The sequence below is a fragment of the Balaenoptera borealis genome (assembly GCF_965194805.1).
Source record: "Balaenoptera borealis genome assembly, chromosome: 4".
NCBI classification, from domain to species: Eukaryota; Metazoa; Chordata; class Mammalia; order Artiodactyla; family Balaenopteridae; genus Balaenoptera; species Balaenoptera borealis.
This window is the reverse complement of record NC_138861.1, coordinates 102,739,622-102,764,534: the sequence shown is the minus strand read 5'-3', so window position 1 is coordinate 102,764,534 and position 24,913 is coordinate 102,739,622. Positions and strand designations below refer to the sequence as shown.

The 24,913-nt window shown below is 38.8% G+C and overlaps 1 protein-coding gene across 7 annotated transcripts in view; it reads right to left on the bottom strand.

Moving 5' to 3' along the window:
- The window catches only part of KCNIP4 (potassium voltage-gated channel interacting protein 4), a 1,207,795-nt gene that overhangs the window by 224,573 nt on the left and 958,309 nt on the right, over positions 1-24,913 (bottom strand). Inside the window, exon 1 of one of the 7 annotated variants that reach the window (XM_082389237.1) lies at positions 20,338-23,287. The exons of 5 other annotated variants lie outside the window; for them this stretch is intronic. Coding sequence is in view for 1 of the 2 variants with exons in the window: in XM_082389234.1 (XP_082245360.1) it covers positions 20,126-20,237 (112 nt within the window). In the remaining variant the exon portion in view is untranslated. One more of the 7 variants, XM_082389234.1, reaches the window with a different exon arrangement.

Here is a 24,913-nt window from a genome sequence, read left to right as displayed (position 1 = left end):
GTGGGAAGCAGCCGCAGAGCACAGGGAGATCAGCTCGGTGCTTTGTGACCACCTAGAGGGGTGAGATAGGGAGGATGGGAGGGAGACGCAAGAGGGGAGAGATATGGGGATATATGTATATGTATAGCTGATTAACTTTGTTATAAAGCAGAAACTAACACACCATTGTAAAGCAATTATACTCCAATAAAGAGGTTAAAAAAATAAAAATTAAAAAATTAAAAAATTTTTAAAAATTAAAAAATAAAAGAGTACTTGCAAAATGTGGCTCAGTTTTATCTTCTGAGGAAATTAGGAGTCTAATCCTTGAGCCAGACAAAGATTACAGTTGTACATTTCATCAACCTGTCACAAACTGCTACTATCTGGGCCTCCGGTTACCTTAGTAACCTTTCTCAGTATGCGTTTAAGGAAAACGTCCTAATGGAAGTGTTATAGGAAGGATCCATGTGACATTTACCAGACTGAGAAGACCCACTTTTATGGCCCAGAGGATGTGGTAGGCGGGGTTCCTAATGGCCAGTGAACTTCTTCTTCAGAAGAACACAAATCCAATGTAACATCTACAAAACTTACCACCGTGCTCATTCCTGTGGAAAATAGGGTGCTGAATGGAGAAATGCATGGAAAAGAAAGATTTCTACTAAATTCGAAGGGCAAAAGAAACCCACTGTCTTTTCTAACATCACACTATTGAGTAAGCCAGGAAAGTTACAAATTCCTCTGGAGGCAGGAATAAGTACAGACTTTTTTCGTCTTACTCTATTATAAAAACTGATAAAGAGGACACAGGAAGTGTGGTCTCCCTTTAAGTGGACTCAGTGGATTTATCAACTAAATTGAGAGAGAAAGTAAGACTTTGGACCAGTCATTCCTTAAATGCCATTTATTTGCAGAAGTAAGCAGCAGTATCTTTCTTAGAGGTTTATTATAGGACCCCTTCAATAGAGCTATCTGGGAGACAGGCAAACCTCTAAAATAATCTAAGCTAAATTAGCTGATATGTGCAGCTGACAGGAAGAATAAGAGTACTCAGTCCTGCTCTGTGTCTTTGACATCAAACAGCTCCTGGAAGAGCTGTGTTGATTTTCACCAGCATGAATATCAGCAGTTGCAGACACCTTATTAGAGGAGGTAAGTGATGGACAAGCACAGCCTATGAAAAGATTAACATTGCTGGGCACGGTCCTGGGGCTTAATCCTTCACAGCTGTGGGATACCAAACAAAATTGAAATCCAACCACGATGGAACATGTTGAAATCAGTAGGTCTATAGAAATCTCTAAATGATTTCTTTGACCAGAGGGGAAAGGTTCCATTTACTACCTGCTGTAGAGAGCTTAGTTGACAACACTGAAGAGGAAAGAAAGGTTTAAAATAAGGTATTTTTCACATGCACTAAGGCCATTATTGCAAGAATAGCATAAAAGGGGATAGTCACAAGGCCAAATGGATGACATGGTCCAACTCTAGGCTTCTGACAATCGGCAGCCAAAGTAACTTTTGTACTTTTAAGTAATTATATTTAGCACTGTGTATTCACTGTCTTCTATTATTACAATGGCTATCCTATAAGGATACACTTAGCATTTAACTTGTTATGGTTTCAGACAGTGACTCTTAGATTTATTTACAAATGAACACAAGTTAAGTTTGAGCATTGGTTCCACAATGCTCAAACTGTATCTGCAAGAAAGAGTATGGATGGGAACTGCTGAAAACCAGTATAAGCTAATTCATAAAGGAGATTGATTATTAAAATTCCTCTTCCTTCTATCTTCAGTCTGTCTTCTTCCTTCACTTGGAAAACTTCTAGCCATCCCTCAAAGCCTATGATGCTATCTCTCTTTGAAGCTTTCCCCAGCTCCAGTAAACAGAGTTTGTTGCTTTGTCTTTTGTTTTAATCACATCCCTTTCATCACATTTTATGATGTTTCTGTTTATGTATCTCTTCCCATCTTGAACTCTTTAGGAAGGAAACCATATCATTAATGGAATCATTATATGGTTGTTAAAAATGGGCTCTCCAACCAGACAGACTATGCTCAAACCCAGGTTCTACAGCTGTGCAACCATGGGTATAATCCTTAATATCATCTGTAAAATGAGGAAAATGGGAATATCTACTTTGTTGTGTTATTGCAAGGATTAAATGAGATAGTAACATACAAAATGCTTTGAATAGTACCAGGCTCTGTTAAATATTTGCATTATTTCTTTTTTAATATCACCATGTCTTGCTTAATGTCAAGCATAGAGTAGATGCACTGTGATTATGTATAAAAAAGATGAAGAAATTCCATAATAAATAAGCACTTCTAAAGTGTTAACTTTTGCATGGTTCTTTATCAGTTCTTCAATGATTATGATGAAACAGGAGCACATATGATGAAAGTATGTGTTCCAGGACTGAGCCTGAAGGCCCCCTTAATCCTAAATCAGAGTTTCTTCAACAAACTTTCACTTATTTTCCTAAAATATTTTATAAGGAATTAAGAGTATCTGTAAACATATTTATACCCTACAGAGTTCTAAAACAGACTTCAGGTAAGGAACAGTGGCTATGGTTGGCTAGGTTTGTATTAAATGTCTTTCTTCCGAAACATTTTGACATAACTGGGTACAGCCTGGGAAGCAATAAAGAATCTGCTCTTCTCATTCACTGAAAACTCCATTAGCTGGCTCTCCTGTGACCTGGTCGTGAAGACACTGGCTGTTAGTTCCTCTTTTGTCTCCTATGTGCACCTGTCTGGCAGTGAATTTTTCACTCAGAAAAAGTTTTGCCATATGCACAGGGAGTGGGACCCCAGGTATATGTGAAGGGAATGGGGATTCATGTAAAGCAACCTCTTCATTCTGAGAAGAACTCCATCTAGCAGGGGCTACAATCCACTGAAACTCTGACCAAAATGTGCTCATTCCTTCAACAAGTATTGAGCAATACAAAGTCCTGGCACTATTTTAGGGGCTAGGGATCCAGTAGTGAACTACCCAAGAGTATAAACAACTAAACAGACCATAAACAAAATAAAGTCTATTAGAAAGTAATGATGCACTATGGGGAGAAATGAAATAGAAAAGGCAATCAGATAATCTTGGAAGAAAGGGTAGGAGGCATGCAGTTTTAAATGGGAGGATCAGGAAAGGCCCCATGGAGACTTCAGAGATTTCTGATCATGTGTGCAATGGACTGAATGTTAGTGAGTCCCCCACGTTTATATGTCGAAACTGTAATCCCAATGTCATGGTATTTGGTTGTGGGCCTTTGGGAATAATTAGGTCATGAGGGTGGAACCCTCGTGAATGGGATTGGTGCACTTACAAGAAGCGGGCAGAGAGCTAGCTGGCTTTTTTCCCACCATGTGAGAAGACAGTGAGAAGTCGGCAGTCTGCAACCTGGAAGAGGGTTCTTACCAGAACGTGACCATGCTGGCACCCTAACCTCAGACTTCAGCCTCCAGAACTGTGAGAAATAAGTGTTTGTTGTTGAAGCCACCCAGTCTACGGTAATTTGTTGTAGCAGCCAAATGGACCAAGACAACATTTATGAAGCACACATATGGGAGACATTTTATATTTTTGAAAATAGAGTCTGCTCTTTTTTGGTGTAATTTATTTCATGGAAAAGGAATGATTTTAAACATTTGCTTACTTAATAAATTTTGACTATTGAGGAATTTTTTTCATTGCTTTTCCACTTTATAAATAACAATGTATTTCTCAGGCAAAGAAAAGTCTCAAGAAAAAAATAAAATAGAACTTTAAAAGTTCAGTAAAAATTAAGTTTATGTTTATTAGCTTTTCAATGATAATTGCCAAGGCAAATCACAAAATTCAGAATAACAAATTGGTTTTATGTTTGGTATCATTTAATAAATAAATGTTTAAAAAAATCTGTGATAGCTCAAATTAAAAAAAAACTTCATGTACTAAAAAGGTATTCAACTCCATCAAGCCTCTGCCCCCATGTTCTACCACAGATTATGCAAAATCCTCTTTGTGCATAAAGGCACAACTTCTGAGACTTTGGAAGACACTTGTGGTTTTGAGAAATAAATAACATTTATCTCTCGTGAAAAATGAAAGAGTCCCAAAACTCATCAGAGGCAACAATTCAAACTATTACTGAAAATGAACATACACAAGAGTTTTTTTAAAAAATGGAAATTGATTTTGATAACTCACATTTACATTAGTGTTCCATAAACTTAAATTGCTTTGCAATCACTTGGGTGCTTGTTAAAAATGCAAAGTTCTAGGCCCAGTCCCAAGATGTGAATGTGAAAATAGAACCACGGACTCTGCATGAGAATTAAGTACCCTGAATATTCAGGTCCCAGGGGTCCCCAGATAGAAAACAGTGGTCCCTGAAATGCAATGAAAACAAAGAAACAAAAAAATCCACTTCTATTAAGGAAATATTAACACACTGCACACTCAATCCATGAACATTTTCACACACTTTGATTAGAAGTGGCTTTATAATTAACAATCCATGTGTGTTTTACTTCTTAAAACTAACACTTTCTATTTGGAGATTACCAAGAGGTCAGTGTTAGGCAAAAGTCCCCCTTTCCTACCTTTTGATTTCCGTCTTCACTAAACCATCTTGGCATCACTTGACCCTCACTTCCTCCTTCCTTGGGGAGAAATGACTTAACTGATTGGTAAATCTGAAAAGGATAACTTCCCTGCTCTGCTTAATTTCTCTCTTTTGTCATTCTGGAAGCAAACTGCCCACAAGGAGCAGGATTCTCCTGTGCTCTTCCAAGCCTAAGTCTCCCCAGGCAGCACCACCTTCCCCATGCTATGTGCTGGGGTCCATCCAGGGCAGCATAACCTCTGACTGAGAGACTCCCTAATTCTGGACCAGTCAGCAGGACCATGTGAATCTCACACTGGGCTACAGCCTCTGACCTGGTTCCTATCATTAACAGACCACGTTAACACACCACATCCTCCATCTCCCACTCCTTTATCTTAGTTCTTACTCCTTCAGAATAAGGTGGGAGTAAAAGGGGATGCTGTTTATCTGGCTCCTTTCAAAACCCTCAGAGTCAGAATAAGGGCTATTGTCAGATATACATGTAAACATTGGAGTAGCAGTACTGGTCATTGATCCAAACACTGAAACCAACAAGCCATGTTTGTACCATTTTGTTTGAAACAAGTCTAAAAAGTTGTATTTCTTTTATCATTTTATTCATTCAGTAGTAAACAAAAAGAAACTAAAAGTAAAAATTCGTACCATCCAAATCACATGTTGAAATGTTGAAAAATACTTAAAAATTTATAGGTAGCAATAACATGATTTATGACTAAGTCTCAATCTAAGCTAGGGTGTTTACCCCAATCTCTAAAGTGTCATTCAACTCATCTATTATCCATCTGATTTGGACTTAAAATAAAGCCTAAACATTCAGTTAGAATATGCTGACAGAACAATATTGGGAAGTCATTTAATTTCTCTAACCTTCAGTTTCTTCATCTATAAATGGTAAAGTTATAAAAATTTTTCTCTTCATATATTTGTGGCAAAAATAAAATGGGAGTACCTATCATAGTGATTTATAAGTAATAAAATATCATTACGAATTATTATTATTTTTTATAAATTAGTATTCCTATTACTCAGTTATTTGATTTTTTTCAGGGAATCATGCAACTCTGCTATATGTATTTCTTCATATTAAACAACCAAGTACTGAGGAAATCCTACATGCTGTGGGACAGGTGCTATATACGCTATGGTTAATACACATTAGTGCATGCTTCCTGTGCTCAAGAAGCTTTTACTTAAAAGAAGAGATGCAAGAAGTACAGTGGAAGCAAAAAATAAAGAGAATAGCAGAGTAGATTTTGTGCAGTAACAAGCGTAAGGAAAGCGGAGATTAAAGAAATGAAAGGAGAATGGGCTCGACCCTAAAGATATCCTCGACTCACGTGGATGGAAGGGAGCAGGCAGGTAATTTCAGGGAAGACAGACACATGGGCAGAATCAGACAGGAGCAAACATGCCGTGAATGCTGGAGTAGTCGGGCAAGATGATTTCCTGCCCTTTGGTAAGCAGCTCCCTAAGTATTGTCCTGTTTCTTCAAGGTGAACAAGGATGCATGCCAACTTCTCAATTATGGTTTTTGGTAAGAATATGGCAAAAATATAGCTTTTAAAGGTCTCTGTAAAAAAGTGTCTTTGGATTGTCTTTAACCAAATTGTCTAGCATGTGAAGGAAAAAACGGAGCTAATATGGAGCAATCGGTGATGAGATAAGACAGAGTAAAGCTCAATTATGAGACTCCTAATTCTCATCTACAGAGTAAGACATTTATCATTATGTTAGAAAGTGTTTGGGGAAGATTATTTTAATTAGGAGGCACTTTGCATAAATATTCTCTAGCAGCCTATGGATTCCAGGGGAGAGAGAAATCTCTCATTTGTTTACTTTGTTTCAACTTTAAGTAACCCTATATAATCAAAGAGAAGGTGAAGAGAAGGAAATAAGAATGTCATTGTTTTACCTCTCTACTTGGGATCTGTCTCTACTATTTCCCAGCATAGCTATGAATGTAGTCAGCACTCATCCATATTTAGGAGAAGGTACACAAAGAAGCAAAGCAAGGAAAGGATGGCCAGTTAGTCAATTCTTATACTATATCCCTGCCTATATCTGGGATTGGCCTCAGACCAATAATCTTGGTACCTCAGAATCCATAATGTACTTGATGCATCAGCAGATTTTTCTGTGTCTTTATTGTGTAAAACATAAGCCACATCCCAGAGTGAAGAACATAGCACTGCAAGGAAACACCACGAATGACACCATATATAGTGAAATGATTGGAAGTTCTCTAAGAGGAGGTGACATGGTGTAGATGTCATGGCATAAGATCTCAAGCAATCCTTGTCCACTTGAAAAATTTCCCTCCCTTCCCAGCCTGAGAAAATGTATTTAAAGGAGTTGACAGACTTTCCTTAAATAATTGTTCTAGGATTTAAATTGTTCCCTAAAGAACAGACATTTCAGGTCCTTCTGGAATGTGGTAGGGCGAGGAGATGTGCTTCATGGAAATATTTCTAGACTCACCTTAGATAGCCACTGGCAAGAATAGTTCTTACTGTTGTAACATGTGTGTATTTGAAATATATTAGCTAGGCAGGTCAACTCTGAAGTTTACAAAGATTTTGCAACTACACAGTTTCTTTGCTGATTTTGCATTTCCCTTGAAAACACCTACAAAATGCTAAGCTATATGTTGGTTTTATTGTTGTTGTATTCTAGAAGAGATATATAAGAATACTGAAGTCAGCTTACTATTTTGAGCATTATATTTTTAGTCTAAAATCTTGTTAGGGACCTACAGCTTATGTGCAAATTTGTAACAGAGGTATATTTTCTAAAAAGAATTTTAGCTATGCAACCTCTGTTGTCGTGAAAGAAGGCATTTGGCTAATTCCCTCTGTGTCTCCTTGAACATTTGCAATAACAGGAAGGAGTTAATTCTGCTTTTCACTCAGGTGATGTTTAAAAGCTTCTGCTAATTTCTTCTTCAAGGCACCAGAGATATTTAGGAATGGCTGAATATAGTGAAGACAGATGTAGGATTTGGGTGTTTGTTCAGGTGCTTCTGGCTTCTAATTATTTTATCATTATCCATTTTTCCCTGTAATTTGTTTAAATGTGGAATCACATCACCAATATATCTCATTGCTGCCGGGTCTTCAGTATTCTCCTGTTTATTCACGAGAGAGTTTCTGTGACCAAGTCATTAGTAACCATGAGTTTACTGAGATACAAAGTCAATTCTATTCAAATGGATGTCTGGGAAAGCACTTGCCCCCAGTATACTACCTTGACCTTACTAATCTAGGAACCTTAGAGCATTTCTTTACTTGTAGAGATTTAGAAACAAACAAACAAGCAAACGAACAAAACAAAAAAGTTAGCACTTATGAGGAAGGTTAGAGTGGAAAAAACATGAGTTCTAGCTTCTGAAGTCTGTGGTTGATTCCAGCTCTGCTGTTTGGTTTCTCAGAAATGAGACAAGTTTCTTAGCCCCTTTGAACAAATTTCCTCACCTATAAAAGTGGTTATTGAAAATACCTGTGAACTATCTGATACGTGGCAGAACCCAGCACAGTATAAGTTGCAACACAAAGTACTCAGAATCAGCATAAAGAAAATTACGTTTTTGACAGCTCTGTTCACAATGTTTAGGAGCCTTTCTACCTAAACTGGTTTTGTAAGAAGAGGGAAGACTGAAGCAATAATTAGAAAATTTGAGTTACAATAGGGTGTGTGCCTTGTCTCAAAATTATTCTATGATTCAAAATCACTCTATTGTTTCGAAGATCTATGAAGCTGACATTTTGATGACCTCTATTTTATGGATGAGGAAACTGAAGTTCAAGAAGTTTGGTGATTTACATAGGACCCACAGCCAGCATGTTTCAGGGGCAGGATTTGACCAGTGTCTGTCTATTTTCAAGGCTCAGTGTCTCCTAACCTGAATGTTGCCCTGCCTCTACAGCCAAGTTCTACCATTAATTCACAAAGGAACTCTGTGTAGCTCATTACTTTATCATGACATGTAATAGGAGGGAGTTTGACTGCATGGGTTTTCATATCTTCCTACTCAAAAGATCTATGATTCTTAGTTCCAGACTTTGTCACATGAACAAGATATCACACATTCTTACTTGAGATGAACACAAGCATACCTCTAAAAAGAGACATTACTCTCCCTCCCTGCTATTTAAATGTATCTCAGTAAAATGCATATATTAGTAAGGCTCAGGAAACATTCATTAATAATAGCAATGATTTTATGTATTCCAATTTTCCTCCTAAATCCATACAGGCTCAGGTATTACTTCATCTAGAAAAAAAAAAGACAGGTTTTTTTTCAATAAATAATCTGATGCCTACTAAATGCCACCCTTGATGGTTGTGATGGGCATGATCATTGTTAAGAAGTGGAGATCATTTCATAAAGGAAGTGCATCTTGGTTGACAAGAAAGCAGAACAAGAAGAGCATCTTCAAGCTACAATGTGAAGTTCATATCTGCACATAATTATGATTCTTAATGTTAGATTAAAAAGCATTAGCAATTCAGCCCTAAGACACAGTTTCTTAACATTGAGTTTGCCAACATGGTCCTCAGGGTCCACCTTCAAATGTCCCCTGATCAACAGCAGATGGTGACCGTGCAGTGAGCACAGAAGCCTGGGCACTCCTACATTACAGATGGGCAAGTAAATCTGTGCCACCACTTTGAAAAGCAATTTGATCTTAAATATATGCTAGGATACATGAAACAGCCCATTCTCTTGTTCCATTAATTTTTCTTCTAAGACTCTATCCTAAGAACATAATTCTAAATGTGTAAGCAACCTCACACACAAAGAATTAAAGAATTATTCAAATACTGGACAAAATGCAAATAACTTACATGTCCTAAAATCAGGGTAAGTAAATTATATTATACACATTTATAGAATATAATGCAGGCATTAAAATATTTATGAAGGACCTATAATCTAATATAAAAAGATTTCTGCTCCACTGTTGAATTTAAACTACATAAACTTTTTTACATACAGTATTACTAAGTTTAAAGGAACAAAATATTACCAATGGTTATTCTTTGAATGGTGGGATTATGGGCATTTTATTCATATTTCTTTCTTTCTGTATATTTATAAACTTCTTACAATGATTGTTTATTACTTTGTAATGGAAAATCATTCCCTTTCTCACCATTCAGGTTTGATTTCCAATGCTATAGTCTTTTCACACTTAAATGCAGTTTAGTGACTTAAAAATATATGTATATAAAAAGACTTTACATATGTATATAAAAACACAAATTATGTTTGATCATACCTCAACCCAGTGGTTCTCAACATGGTGAGAGGTACTTTTGCCTGCCCTTCTTCCCCTCGCGGGATTCAGCAGTGCCTGGAGACACTTTTGGTTGTCAATGTTTGCGGAAAGGTGCTGCTGGCATTTTGTAGGTAGAGGCCTCGGCTGCTGCCAATAGCCTTATCATGCAGAGGACAGCACGCTCAACAAAACATCACCCACTCAAAAATGTCAGTAGTGCTGAAGTTGAGAAACCCCGCCTTAGACAAAATGTTTAAAAATTATATTAATTCAAGACTGCAATGGGAACTCTGAGTTTATTACCACAACGTCTGAATAAACTTGCCTATCTATCATCACTCCATCCATCTACTCAATCCCATAGACATTGAGGGCACAGAGACAAGTGCTCTGCCTATGTGGTGCTTGAAGTTTAGTGGAAGAGAAAGGCATAGAAATCAAGTTTAATGTACTTTGAAGTGCTAAGGCAGAGTGCTTTGGGATAACAGATATGGGTACTTCATCCAGTTAGGTGGTTCAAGGGAGGCTTTCTGGAATAGATGGTTCCTGAGCTGAGCTTAAAGGATAAGGAGGAGTTAATCAGGTGAGGGGCAATGAGAATTTTATTCTAGAAGGAGGGACAGTCATAATACAGGGAAAGGCATGACACATGAAACAGCATGGGGTGCTTGGGAAATAATGAGTTTGATAGCCTTGGAACATAAAATGGGCACAGGTGAGGCTGGGGGAGAGGCACAGAGGTCTTAGGGCCAGAGTATCGTTTTCTGCTTCAGGAAGTCAAGACACGCTTCCCAGAGAAGGAAGAATATGAACTATGATTTGAAGGTTGAAAAGATGTTTCCAGGAATATGAGGAGGGAAGGGCATTCTGGGAGAGAGAACAGTATATGCAGAAGTATGGTAGCTGGAGACCACACAAAATGCTCAGGGAACTTAAGTTTAGTGTTGCTGAAACATAAAGTTGGGAAGAAAGAGGGAAAAAAAGAAATGACTAGAGATGAGATCAGTCAGACAGGCACTGGTCTGATAGTGACCTTTGTATTATATGCAAAGACATGGAGATTTTATTTTATAAGTGAAACAGAAGAATCTTGAGCATCAGCTCAGTCGCCATGTCCGGAAAGATTTCCCTTTTGAGAATATGAAGTCAGGTTGGAAGAAAGTGGGATGGGGATGGTGTTAAGATGAGACACGTGTATTGATTTAAAGGGACAAGCTATCAAAGATGCAGTGAGAAACCCACTGATACATGTTTGTTGTGCTTCCATGATATACTTTGTACTGCTCTGGACCCTATGGAAATACAGGGCAAATTCACTCTGTGCTGAGGTAGAGTGTTCTCTTCTCTGGCTGAGGAGAAAATAAATGAACACAAAGTAAATGACTTGGGGAACAGTGTATGAAGGTTTGTTATTATCAAGTATACCTTCTATGACATACATCAGGACTGACTGAATTCAGATTAAGGAGGAAATGTGGTATTAGAGAGAGGGTAGGTTTTGATCTGGGCTGAAATGGGGAAATATGGGTGGCATTTGAGTAAGAGAAGGCATTGTGGGAGAAAAGGGAAGAATGGTAGGGAAGACTTAGAAACTGGGATCAACACAAAGTGTAAGGATGTGTGATGCTGAGTGCCTAAAAGTGTCACTCAGATTCAGCTCAAAGGTCACCTCTATGAGTCCTTTCTGATGTTCCCCCACCTTCTAAATAGTACTGGTCAGTCTCTTCTTATGTCCCCCTACGCCTTGCAAAGATGTGAGACCAGGAAAATTTACTAAATCAATTTGTCTGTGTGTAAACCCCTCTTAGCTAAAACTATGCCTTTAAGTTCCCAATTACTAGCACCGTTAAGTTCCCAGTACAGTGCCTGGTACACAGATCACTTTTAAGAACCTTCATTTCATGGATGATTGAATGAACGATCATGTTTAGTAATAGGTATGATGGAAGTTAAGAACAAAGACAGCAATGATACTAACTCTGCAAGTAATACAAAGTATGTGGTGAGCTCTGTGCTCCAGTCACTGTGCTAAACGTAATTTTAAGAAATATCATTTAATTTACTTCTCACAATAATCCTATGAGGTAGCTATTATTCTCCCCATTTTTGAGAGAACTGACAATCAGGGTGGTTATAAACTTCGTCCAAGACCATGTGGACAGTCAAAAGCAGAGCTGTGAACTGACTTCAGGTCGGTCTCACTTCAAAAAACATGAAATTAACCACTATTTATAGGTTTTTCATTTTCAAGAGAATTCAGACTGAAGGTGATTTTACTTTTTAAAACCTTTGTTGATTCAATGTATTTGTCCTCGACCCATAAGACTTAATGTAATACAATAGTCGGAGGACCAGTTTACTTTGAAGAGTTGAAATGTGTCTTTAACAAACCCACAAGACAAGGGTTTATAAACTCAATGAAAAAAGCATAATGTCTCCTTGTCCAAGAGGCAATGAAACCTAAACAAAAATCAGTAAGAAGGGGGGACCCTAACTGCCTAGCCCCAGCATTGACTCATTGTGTAACACAATCATGTTGATGGCTTAATTTACATAACAACCCTCTAAATTGGCCTAGAAATTGTGAAATTAGGGGAAGGGAAAACACTGCACAAACACATACATCCTAATTCAAATCACTTGTTAATTTAGCAGATAATTCCATCAACCCCAAAAGAAGGACTAGACCCCCATCCACTCAATGAGACTAAGGACTCAAAAAAATCTAGATAAGTTTCCAAAAGGCAACATCTTACCAACCTGAGACCCCTTCTCAACGGGTTCCTTTATTGCCAACTCTAGTGTAGGGGTTGGCAAATTACAGTGAAAGGTCAAGTCCAGCCTGCTACCTGTTTTTGATCTTTCAGCTGTATTGTTTTACATTTACAATGGTTAAAAAATAAAAATATTCTGTGACACATGAAAATTGTATGAAATTCAGATTTGAGTGTTATTGGAAGACAGGCACACACATTCAGTTTTATACCTTTTGTGCTACAACAACAAAGTGGAGCAGTTATAACGGACTTCATGACCCACAAAGTTTAAAATACTTAACATATAACAAGATGACTGACAACTGTTCTAGAGTAAAGCTCAGCAGGTGCCAAAGAACTCAGTGAAGAAATCATTGCAAACATCAGGGGTTTGGCCTTTCAGATTTATTGCCTAACTCAGTGGTTCTCAAAGTGTGCCCTGGAGCAGCATGAGCCTAAAGTGAGAAATCATTAGAAATGCAAATTCTCAGACGCTAACCTAGATACACTGAATCTGAAACTCTTAGGGTGAGGACTAGCAATCTGTATTTCTAACACATCATCTAGGTGATTTTGATACACGTAAAGTTTGAGAACTGCTGATATAACTCAAGGAACGTGTTATCTTTTCATAATTACAAGAAAGGCATTTATTGGCTTCTATTTGTATCCCAAGCACTGAGCTAGATATTTCACTTATATGTTTGTATGCCCTACAACAATCCTGAAAGGTTGGGCTTATTAGCCTCATTTTACAGAAGGAACTCGAACTCAGGAAGGTTAAGTAATTGGTTGAGAGTTACTGAATTAGGATTTAACTCAGAGCTTCACTTGTCCTCACTTTACTCTGCCCTCTCCCTTATCATGTGTGAGAGAAAGCAGCTCCTTAGACCGTGAGGGAGCTGCCCGGGTTTATCAGGTAGGCTTTGGCATTCTCTTGTTGAATATAAACAATGTCACAGAGTACTAACATCAGACAAGACCACTCTGTGTACCTATTGATCAAGAAAAAAACAAGACCACTCTGTAATCAAGGCTGAGAAGAGGACAAACATGAACTTCGTTTAAACCACAAAAGTAACCAAATATCCACCCTTTTAGCTAATGTAGCTTGCTTTTTGCCAATTACAGCTTTAGCCTTTGTCTAGTTTTTGCTACTTGTACGTAAGATTTATTAAGCCAATTACCCTGGATTATTGACTTCATCGAACAAAGCCCTGCTTCCTAAATCATAATCCCCTAATACAAGCTCAAATCCAGAAGTCCTTTCTAACACTCTGTTACCGAGATGCCCCACAGTTCTCCATGGTGTGTGTCCTCCTTTTCCGCAAAAAGTAACGAAGCCAAATTGTTTGACCACAGGTGTGTTCCTGGTGCTCTTTGGCTGGAAGTCATTGAAATGTACAACCCCTCCACCCTCATCCCTCCTCACTGAGATTCCACCTATCTGCTCCAGGCTGGGGTGGGAAATGGGTTCCCAAAGTAAGCAAAACTAAAAAAATAATAGTCCCCAAACCAATCAGTACCAAGCACATTGCCAGGTTCAGAGCAGACATTTACATGGATTCATTATATCTTAAGTGGATTAATGGGCTTTTTAGAATCAACCTGATTACAATAATGACTTTAGGAAGCTGCCTTTTTTCCCTTTAAATTACAGTTTAAATTCCTATTTTTAGCTTCCAGTCTTTACTTATCAAAGTCTTTTGATCCCTCAACTCATCAGATTTCAAATGCCACCATCTTTGTGTAGCCTTCCCTGAAATTTTCCAACTGGATGAGATGGCTCTTCTCTTTGTGTTTTCTAAAGGCCTTGCTCCCCTCCCCCGCCACCCCGCACCAGACACTTTTTCATCTTGGATTAGTTATTCATGAGCTGTTTGGTCTTTAATTTGAAAACTTCCTAAGAATGGTAAAATGCCCCATGTCCTTTATTCCCCTTCACATAGTAGGTGCTTAGTAGATATTTGTTCAATTTCACTTAGAAATCCAAGTTGTTCTTGTTGTTTTTTCCCAGTTATAGAATTGAAAGGGCTACTTTCCCAGCCAAATCAAAGTCCATCTAAGCTGGGCTTTTTCAGCTCCCTGCTGGATGTCTGATTTGAAATTATTTCCCAGGGCCATAAGGTTCTAATAAACAGTTACCTCAGATGCTTTTGGTGTGTGGTTTATCTCTGTTTTGCAGGGTAACATTGATGTTAAATCTTTCTAGCAGAGAAAAAAAGAAAGTGAAAAGATCATAATCAACTAATCAACAGTTTCCAAGCTACTTTGGAAACTTGAAGGAGGCACTAGAGGCTCTCAAGTATGTAGCACAAGTAGAAGTGCACTGGCATTATTAATGTATGGGAGTAAATTACACTCAGGCCATCATTTTTTTAGTATGTTCTACATATCAAGCATTGTGCTGGACAGCAAGGTTAATTATATAATCAAGGAGAGGGAGTAAAACTATGTTTATTTCCCTTTACATTTTTTTCTGTTTTTGTTCCAGGAATTCCACATTTTATACCATGTTCCTATGTTGGTATTACCTCACCCAGTACCCTGCATGTAGAACTTGTGCAAGCAACTTTCTGGCATATAAATTTGATAAACTTCGCTTTAAAACCCCAGCTTAGAAATCATGTCCTCTGGGGAGTCATCTCTGATCGCTTCTATCTCTTCCACTTGGGATTAATTACTTTCCATTCTTTAAATCTCGGACTCGTACTGATTTAGCTACCATAATGTATTGCATTTTCTTTGTTTATACACTACATACCCTTATACAACTGAGAGTTCCTTGAGGGTAGCAACTACTTTTAATTCATCTTTGTATACTGGGCCTAGCAGAGTGCCTGGCATATTGTAGACAGATGAGGAACAATAAATGTAAGCCATTGCGGAAACACAAATAACAAAGTATTGGTAAGTATTGAAGTTGGATGATGGGTACATCAAAGTTCATTATACTGTTCTCTACACGTTTTGTGTGTAAAATTTTCCAGAATAAATGTTCAAAGTAATTGAAGACCTTGCAAGATGTTAGATGTATCTTGCAAAAATTTTAAATTCCCACCATAAATGAAGCTACTATATTGGTAACTACAACCTCTGTGTGCCCCAGATTTCTTTTTTTTTCTCATAGGAAATACATTTGAGGCCAAACAACATTGCCCTGAAATAAAAAACAATTATGCCATTTCAGAACAGGTGCAGGTCAAGAGTATTATATTAAACATGAGTTTCTGGAAAAACTGGAAATTGACAGTTCACATTAGACATCTTATTGAGGAGGGCAATCTATGGATTTTTGCCCATGTTGTCTCCCACCTGAATTGTTCCAGAAGCATAACTGGTACCTCTGCTTCCACTCTCTTACCTCTGAACTCATCTTCACCTACTCCCAGGCTGACGCACCTGAAACACTGGTCTGCCATATCGCTCATTATTTCTCCAAAGCTGAAGACTTTGAGCAAATGGCTCTTCACCAGTGAGAGAATAAGTGTCCTCTCGGCATTCACCCCAATGGACCCCTTCAGACACATCTCATTTCAACATTCTGATGCCCGCGTGCTACAAGGCGCTGCTCTTCTCCATTAAAGCTACCCTCGCTCAGTGCTCAGGGTCACAATTCAAGCTCTTTGCTCAGCCTGGAAAGTTATTTCCCCATTCTCCCATCTGGGAACTCCTTCTCACACTCTAAGTCCTGTACAACTGGTTTTTTCCTCCATGAAACCTTCCCTTGAGCCCTTTCCAGAATGTTCCACTCCATTTGTGCCTCTACAGGCCATTTCTTGGGTTTGTGCCCAGAGCTTATTTCTCCTGTCTTGTTAGGTAATTAGTTTCCCTTTCTAGAATGTAAGGTTACTGAGAGTTCATTCCTTCAGTGTTCATCTTGTCCCTTCCCACCAACTCAGTCAATGCCTAAGAGAGGCCCCTGCCCACATTTAGAATCCAATAAGCTATATATTACATGCAACACTGTGAAATGATGAGATTAATCCTGTGAGTGTCCTTCCTCCTTCCCTTTATTAATGAGTGGATATATGTAAAACCTCAAATCATTATATTAAAATCCCATTAGTCATTTTAATCCTCTTTACAAATTGCTTTTGCTCCCTAAACCTTGAATTTTTAACTGAAAGATAATTATTTTTTTAAAGTAGGGCTTTATTGAAATCAGAATCTAATTTAGGTGGGAGCAGAAATGTTTCTCTTTACCTTTTCCTATTCATGGCTAATTCTCACTAGCCATTGGAGACAATAATAAAGTAACACCGCTTTATCTTGACACTAATACAGAAGCTCACATTCATATAGGCTCAGAACTACTTTCTAAGTTAATCAATCCACAGAGTCACACTAGAGAAAATACTCCACGATGGTACCAGTGAACAATCATTGCCCCCTGAGGACAGTTTAAAGTTTGATGTTGCCTAAAAGAAGCTCACAGTTCTGCTCTGGGCCTCATCTTTACTTCTCCACCAAAAAGAATGGCTAATTCTCTGGCCTTTTTCTGGGCTATATTTTCTAAGTGGTACAATCTCAGTTAAATGTTTGGCAATCTACATTGGGAAAGCCCTTTTTGGCCTTTTTATCATTCGCAGGTAGAAAGGATGAAGGACTTGATAATCTAATATTTTGTGGCTTGCTCTGTAAAGGCTTTTTTTCTTATATCTCCACTTGACTGGTGATCAAAAGTTCTGTTTCTGCTTGGAGAGTGCCCCAATCTGAGAAAACAGAGACAGGAGGCCTAGGCTAGAATTCTTATGATTTCATTGGGTCTCACTGTTGGATTCTACTTGGGCTAGCCATTCATGGACATTGAATATGTCACAGATGGTCAAAATTCAGTGTAGATCTTCGAGGGAAAGGGGCTCAGGAAACCATTTGGCTTGCTTCTATTCTAATCCTGCCTCTAAAGTCAGTAGTGTGGTTTAGCTCACTTACATGCCATGCTTGGGTCCTATACTTGGGTTGGGAAATTGTGTAGCCATTGTGTAATCTTATTTCCTATGAATGCATTTCCCTCAGATATCTCATAGGGGGTTAGTGGACAGTTCAGTACAAGTTTCAGGAATTCAGGAAATTTCCCACCAATGTTTTCGTTAATTCTCTTTCCCAGTATTAGGAAAGAGAAATAAGTGAAAAGTGTGTTGTAGTAGGAAAAGCACTATAGGATTCAGCAGTCCTTGGATTCGGTTCTGTCTCTGCTCCCAGTTAGTGTTGCCTTCTGATAAATCAGTTAACATCTCTGGGTTGCAGTGGTCTTCTATGTCAACTGAGACAGTTGGACTAGATCAGTATTTTTTAACATATACTTCAGAACAAAAAAGATTTTTTTTCCCAATTTTTTTCTACTTGTCAAGGAAATATACCTCATGTATGGTGATAACCTGCATCTTTGTTATTTTAGCACAACCAGGCCTTGCATATTGAATCCAAAGTTTGCCCAGCTTATTGGACATTTTACACAATATCTTAAATGTGTAGGCACATCATCTCTATATATGTGTGTGTATAGAAATAAAGATTCATATATGGACATGGATATTATTATTTGGGTATGAATATGGATACCTATCCCAAGAAAGATGTTTCAGACTAGCTCAAAATTCTGTGATTCTATTTGGGGGAGTTAGGTTTACAATTCTACTTTTTGTATTGTTGGAACTCAAATTTGAAGGTTTTGTCAGAAAATCTTTAAGTGACATAAAACAGCACTTAAAGAATAAAAGCTGAGTTATTTGCAGGGGGCTTTTGCAAACTTGGGACTTTTGACTTTAAATGTCTACACTACCAACACTGGCAATAAAAGAACTGTGCGCTATCTTATAGGGCTGTGAAAGTTGACTTCCTCGAATACCTCCATGATGGTTTTCCTCAGATCCTTCTTCATCTAGCTCTGAAACCAAGCCATCTTGAGTATAGTGCACTAAAATGGTGGGCTATGGCTCAACTGAGTCCAGAGAACAAAAACTAATATGGAGAAGGAATGAAACAGAAGCAAATTATTCCAGTCATAGAAATTGAAATGATCTTATCTGTATTTTGTTAAGTCACCACTAGTGAGTGCACTGAGGCAGAAATCTCAAAATAATGCAAGATTGTTGTGTAGCACTTGGAAAAGTTTGTTTTTGTATTGTTTTCCTTCCAGCAAAAAATGTAAGGTTAAATAAAATTACTGTGTAATATGAGAAAAAGCAGAAACTATTTTCTGAGGTTTTATTTAATCCCATTACAATATTATTCTTATGTGTGCCTGAGCAGAACTTGTCACAGATTGAGAATACTTAAAAGAAGATACGAAAATTGCATGGAACTTCTTCTGTTCTTTTAAGGTCTAAATAGTAGAACCTAATGAACCCACTTGTAGAGAAAAGGACTTTCTGAAGATAACATACATTGACCATTATTAACATATTAACAGAAACAACCTGTGTACCGGATATAGTTTGGGATGATGTCATCTTAGCTATCAGGTCTTAGCTCCTTAACTTGGTCAGAAAGATTAGAAGCATGGGCAGGCTTAAATATGTTCCTCATCTTCCCCCATTACACACAACGTGAGAAGTGAATATTCATAAATAACTCGGCAGTAAAAGATCATATCCTTAGGAACTCCATTCTTTCACTTGAGAAGAAAGAAGAGCTTGGATGTAGAATTGACATCAAATAATTAGGGTTTAAATAATTCAAAGCATGTTATTTCAGTAGAAAGATTGTATATGTATATATAAAACTATATATATAACTATATATATATAACTATTAACTGGAAGTTAATCAACTTTTTTTACTCCCCAATCGTTGTATAGTAGAATTGATTTGGGTAGTAAAATTTATATTAGATGGATAAAATATTTATTGGTAGCACCAATGCTGTCCTGTGCTTATATGGGTTCCCACTCAAGAGACAAATGAGCAAAGTGGCTCACTGGGGAATGTAAATGGAACACTTTTGCAAATTAAGAGTTCACAGCACATTTTTGCTAAGCATTCATTAACTCAATTTTAAATCAAAAGCTTACCCATTTTATATCATAATCAATAACCCAGCTCCACCCCCGTACCTCCTAACTAATGAGGCAGCCACATATTTCCCTCACAAATCTGGGTGGTACTCCAGAGGATGGAATTACTAATGACATTACGGCGTGGTAGCCAACACGAAACTTGTCAACCCAAACAGCAACCTGTATTATCACCCCATAATAGAGAGTCCTAACTTCCCACCTTGGAACTATATTTAACCCATAATATCACCCTAAACTCAAATAGGTTTCAAACAGAAAGATAATGGCACAATATCCCTTCCTTTCCAATGTCAAATATCTGGGTAAACAGCAATGAACTACCCAGTGCTAGGCCGCTCCATGTCAAGCATGCATATTTTAAAACTTTTACTTTGCGTATTAAGCCTCCTCAACTTCTGCAGCGTCTGTATCCACTTCTGAACCAGACCTGACCAACAGCACAGATGGGAGCGACCACTTTACCTTCCGAAAAATCAATCAGTCCCAGCAAATGAAGCAGCTTCAGAGATGCACATATAATCACAACAATACCCACTGTTTGCAGTCCTTCCGACTCCCACTCGAGAGTCAACATCCTTCAGGCTGGGTAGAGCATCCCAGCCTCCGAACCCCTTCGGAGTGGAGGGAGTTAATTAGAGAATCCGAGCAATATCTGGCTTGGAACGAAGACCCACGAGGGGGGAAAGTGAGCAGCTCCTCAAAGATGCACCTGGCAAAGCAGCGGCCCCCCGGGGTGAGGTCCGACCTGGGCTGAAGTCCAGGCTCTCATACTGACGCTGGCATTTGCCTGGTAGGGTCCCTCAATCACAGCGCGCCGGCCTTGGGACTCTGAGCTGCAGCCAGCGAGTACTTGGACTTCAGAGCTGCTAGGGAAACATCTGTTGGAGAACCGGAGAGTTTGCTGTGTCCCTGCAGAGAAGAGACACTCCCAGGAAACTTGCCCTGGAGAGCACAGCGGCGCTCCGCGCGCTGACGACGCAGCACCGTGCTGAGAAGAGCTGTCTGCGCGCTAGTTTGCAGCCTGGGAGGCTTGCGAATGTCCCCTTTTTGCCATAGCAACTGCTCTCTCTTCGCGGAGCAAGCTCCTCGAGGCAGCTCAACCCGCTCGCTCTCAGGCTGCTAGGAAAAATTCAATTTTGGTGGCTGGTGCCTACAGCCCCTTAAAAAAGCCCCTGCGGAAGCCCATGGGCAGCTTTTCTCGGGAGAAAAGTGCAGGGGCAAAATATCCATGATTCAATGGCTTTTTTCAAGCGGGAGCATCCAAACCGCCGCCCACTTGCCACTACACTGGGCCTGTTCTGGTCCCCGTTGACACATGATTGAGAGCATTATTAGGGAGATTGATTTAGTCATTATATTTACAAACATGGATAGGGGGTGGGCAGGGCAGTGCCTTGCAAGAACACTGCTGTTTAGTAACTGCCCCCTGGAGGGTGAGTGCTACCATCGTCCTTAAATTCTTGCTTTAGCCTGTCTCAAAGCAAAGTTTCACAAACTTCCCTAATGATAAAAATTACTCGGCTTGTTAAAAACAATCTTTTGTGGAGAGTCTGATTCAGAGGATTCTGGAGTTTGTGTTCTTAAACTAGAAGCTAGGTGATTCTTACCATCAGGGAAGCATGAGTCCTACTGTCCTGAAAGATCCCAAGGGGCATTCTATTCCAAACCACACCAAGCAGCCTAGGCAGCTTTGTGGGAATGGTCACTGGATTCTGGGCTATGTCAGAACCACACTGGCTTAGTCATTCTGCCAGTTATCTCCTCTGTGCTGAAACCCAGCCCAAGAGTGGTGGTGAAAAGAATCAACTGGGATTCTGTACGTGAAGGGATTTTTAGCCCCTGGAACTCACTATGAAACATAAAGGCTTATGAGTAATGTCTCAGACCCCAGGGGATATCTCCTGGTTCTGCTACTTTCTTGCTTTGTGATATTTTGCAAGACACTTAACCACTCTGAAAACAGTTCTTATTCTGTGAAGTTGTGATTATGATCCTTCAATGCTTTATTTAAAGTTCTCCATTTAAAGGGAACTCTGGCAACTTAGAGTGGTCATAATAATAGTTAACATTTACTGAGCATTTACTATGTGCTCATCAATATGAACTCATTAACTCATCCCCATAGCTCTATGTGACAGGGATTATGGTCATCTTCATTTTATAGGCGAGGAAACAGAAACATAATGAGGTTAACTTGCCAAAGCTGTGGGCACAGCGCTTGGTAGGCGAGGAGCATTCATTCTTTCATTCAGTTATTCTTTAACATTTATTAAGCTGCTACTATGAGCTATAGATGATACATGAATGATAAAATGGGAAACAATGTCCAAACCTATCCTTTGGGGACTTACAGGCTAACAGCGGAGGCAGGCATGAAATTGAATGTGACCCATAAATGTTCTAGCACTTGAGTAGATATCTTTGACGGTACAGTGGGAGCACAGGAAGGGAACGTCAGCTCCACCTGGGGAAAGGTGGGTGGTGGTAACAGGAAGGAGACTTCATGGAGGAAGTAACCATCAATGATGGTAGCTTTCATCATTATTGGAAATATTGTATCATACACAAGCTTCAGGGTAGGCAGGCTTGGGTTAAATCCTGATTCTGTCACTTGTTTGCTGTGTGAATTGGGGGAAACTGCTCCATCTCTGAGTCTCAGTTTTCTAAATGCAGCTGCCTCCTTGTCATGGTTGACGTGAGAGTTAACGGACCGTGGAGAGCTGAGCCCAGCCCCTGGTATTCCCTTGCTCAGCACAGGGTAGTTGTGGGATTATGATAGAAGTGCCAACTCTTTAGAGGCTCTGCTGGGTCTAGATGGATGACATGACTTTGCTCTTCTCTGGTCCTGCTACTCCTCCCTGCCTCTAAGTCTAGTTGCAGTCTTTTCTCCATAAAGACTTTTTGAACACCCCAGCCCACAGGGCTATTTTTCTCCTCTGGGTACCAGGAAAATAACAGGTACATACAACTTTAGGTCATCAAGTTGGCTCTTTTCATTTTGGATAATATGCTTATGGGAGATATCTTTCTATCAATCGGCCTAACCACCTATCCATCTAAACATGTTTTCAGTTGCATCATCAAGCCAGTGAAGGGGAAGCAGTTCTCAGCAGTTGATGGGAAAATAAATGTTTTAAGTAACAATTCTCTGAAATTCCTGCCAACATATAACTATAGGAAGTCAAAAGTTAAAAGAAGTTACAGAAATTAATTAGGTCAGTTAAACTATAACTGTATTTTTTAATCCTTCCCAATACCATATTATAGTTAAAAAAGCTAAGGTACAGAGAGGTTAAGTGACTTAGTCAATGTCACACAGCTAGAAAGTAATAGAGCCAGAATTAAAATATCCCTTTGACACCCAAACTTATTATTCTCCCTTTATGCATTTCAGCAGATTTCAGCAAATATTTGTCAATTGATCTTTTGAATTATAGAGTTAGGCAAAGTATTTTAAAGTTGCCACATCCCATTTTCCAGGAAAGAAATCCCAGCCCTGCTTGAAATTCACATAAAGCCCCATGGGTACGATTTTGTTAATTCCAGGCAGTATTTCCCTTCAGGATAATGGCATTCCTAGTGTAGGATCCACCAGCTGAGAGTCTTGGAGGTCCATCCCTTTCCTATCTAAGTTTCATTCTTCATCTGGAAATCTAGGGAAATGTGAAACACCTGGAGAGGAGTGTTTCTCTAGGGGCATTTTGGGAAAGAATAGTTGGCTGCATATTATTTTAAAAAAGCAACAACTCCAGCTTAGGCTCTATCATTTTGTTGCAATAATTTGTTAGCCCCAAGTCAGGTTATTATATTAAAATATGCTCTGGCTTTCTCTCCCCATTCCCAGGCTCACCGCTTTCTTTACATTGTAAGGAATACCCACCGTAGGAAAGGAATACCAAAGGAATAAACTAACATTTCATGGTCACTTACTCTAAGCCAGGCACCATATACTTTACATGTATAAATTAATTTAATCTTACCACAGACCAGAGTTAGGTATTATTATCCCTATTTCAAAGAAAAATAAAAACCAAGGTTATTGAGATTACATTATTTCCACAAAGTCACATTCAATAAAGGGCGCACTCAGAATTTATGTCTGATTAACTCTAAAACTAATAGCCACTAGCATTTATGGAGAACTTATAAATGTTAGGCACTATTCTAAAATCTTTATGCATATTAACTAATTTAATTCTTTCATAATTCCCTGAGATTTATATTATTACTTGGGTTTCAAGGAGAAAGTTCAGGCTTTAAAAGGTGAAGTGATTTGCCTGAGGTCTTGCCAAGAGTACTTGGCAGAGTTGAGATTTGAATTTAGGCATCCTGGGTGCCAGATTCTATGCACCATGGTGCCTCTCCACACCATGTTGAAGGGTTCTTTAACTGAGGCTCTGCTAAGGGACCCTGAAGAATCGCCAGGAACTCTTGGGAAAATGAATTTTAAAATGTACTCAAGGAGGCATGGCCAAGCCAATTAACTGGTCTGAGGAAGAGAGGATCAGTGAGTAGACTTTCAATTTTCTTGCAGCAATCCATTGTGATCCATTAAGTAATCTCAAGTGAGCTAATTTGTCTGAAACTTGAAATTGATCATTTCCTTTTCTTTTTGTAGCTTCAGTTTGAAATTTCACCAAGTTGAGAAAAAATATTAAAGTTGGATAGATTTACCTACCTACCTATTTCCTCTCCAAAATATAGGTAGAATGACAATACGTACAGGAACTAGTGAAGTCAAATTTAAATTTAATATTATTAATTTATACTTGTGTCAACTTTTAGAGATCATTTAGAGATCAAATCATCCAATCTTTTTATCTTACAGGGGTTTAAAAGTGAGGTGCAGAGAGCAGAAAATGACTTATTCAAGGTCAAAGGACTTGGTAAATGGACAAAATTGGCTTGAATGTCATGATTCCTGAGCTATTAATGACAGGAGAAACCAGGGTGATACACTGAGAAGTTAAAAAGAAATTAAGTTCTAAAGGAAAACTCTTCTACTCTCAGTCAATAGGAGTTAAGAGAAGCAAGACGTCAATGTGGTTGGCATCATTGAGAAGTTTCCATTGAAGAGAAAAACTAATCTGGGTCTTTAAAAATAAGTGAGGAGAGGAGGAATGACTTTCCCAGAAGTAGAAATGCACACACGCTAGGGCAGCATTCACGATGGTGGCGTGGCTGGATTGAGGCCTCCTAGGCAGGAGAGAAAAATGGTCCTGGAAAGTTATTGGAAGAGGCCTCTTAATG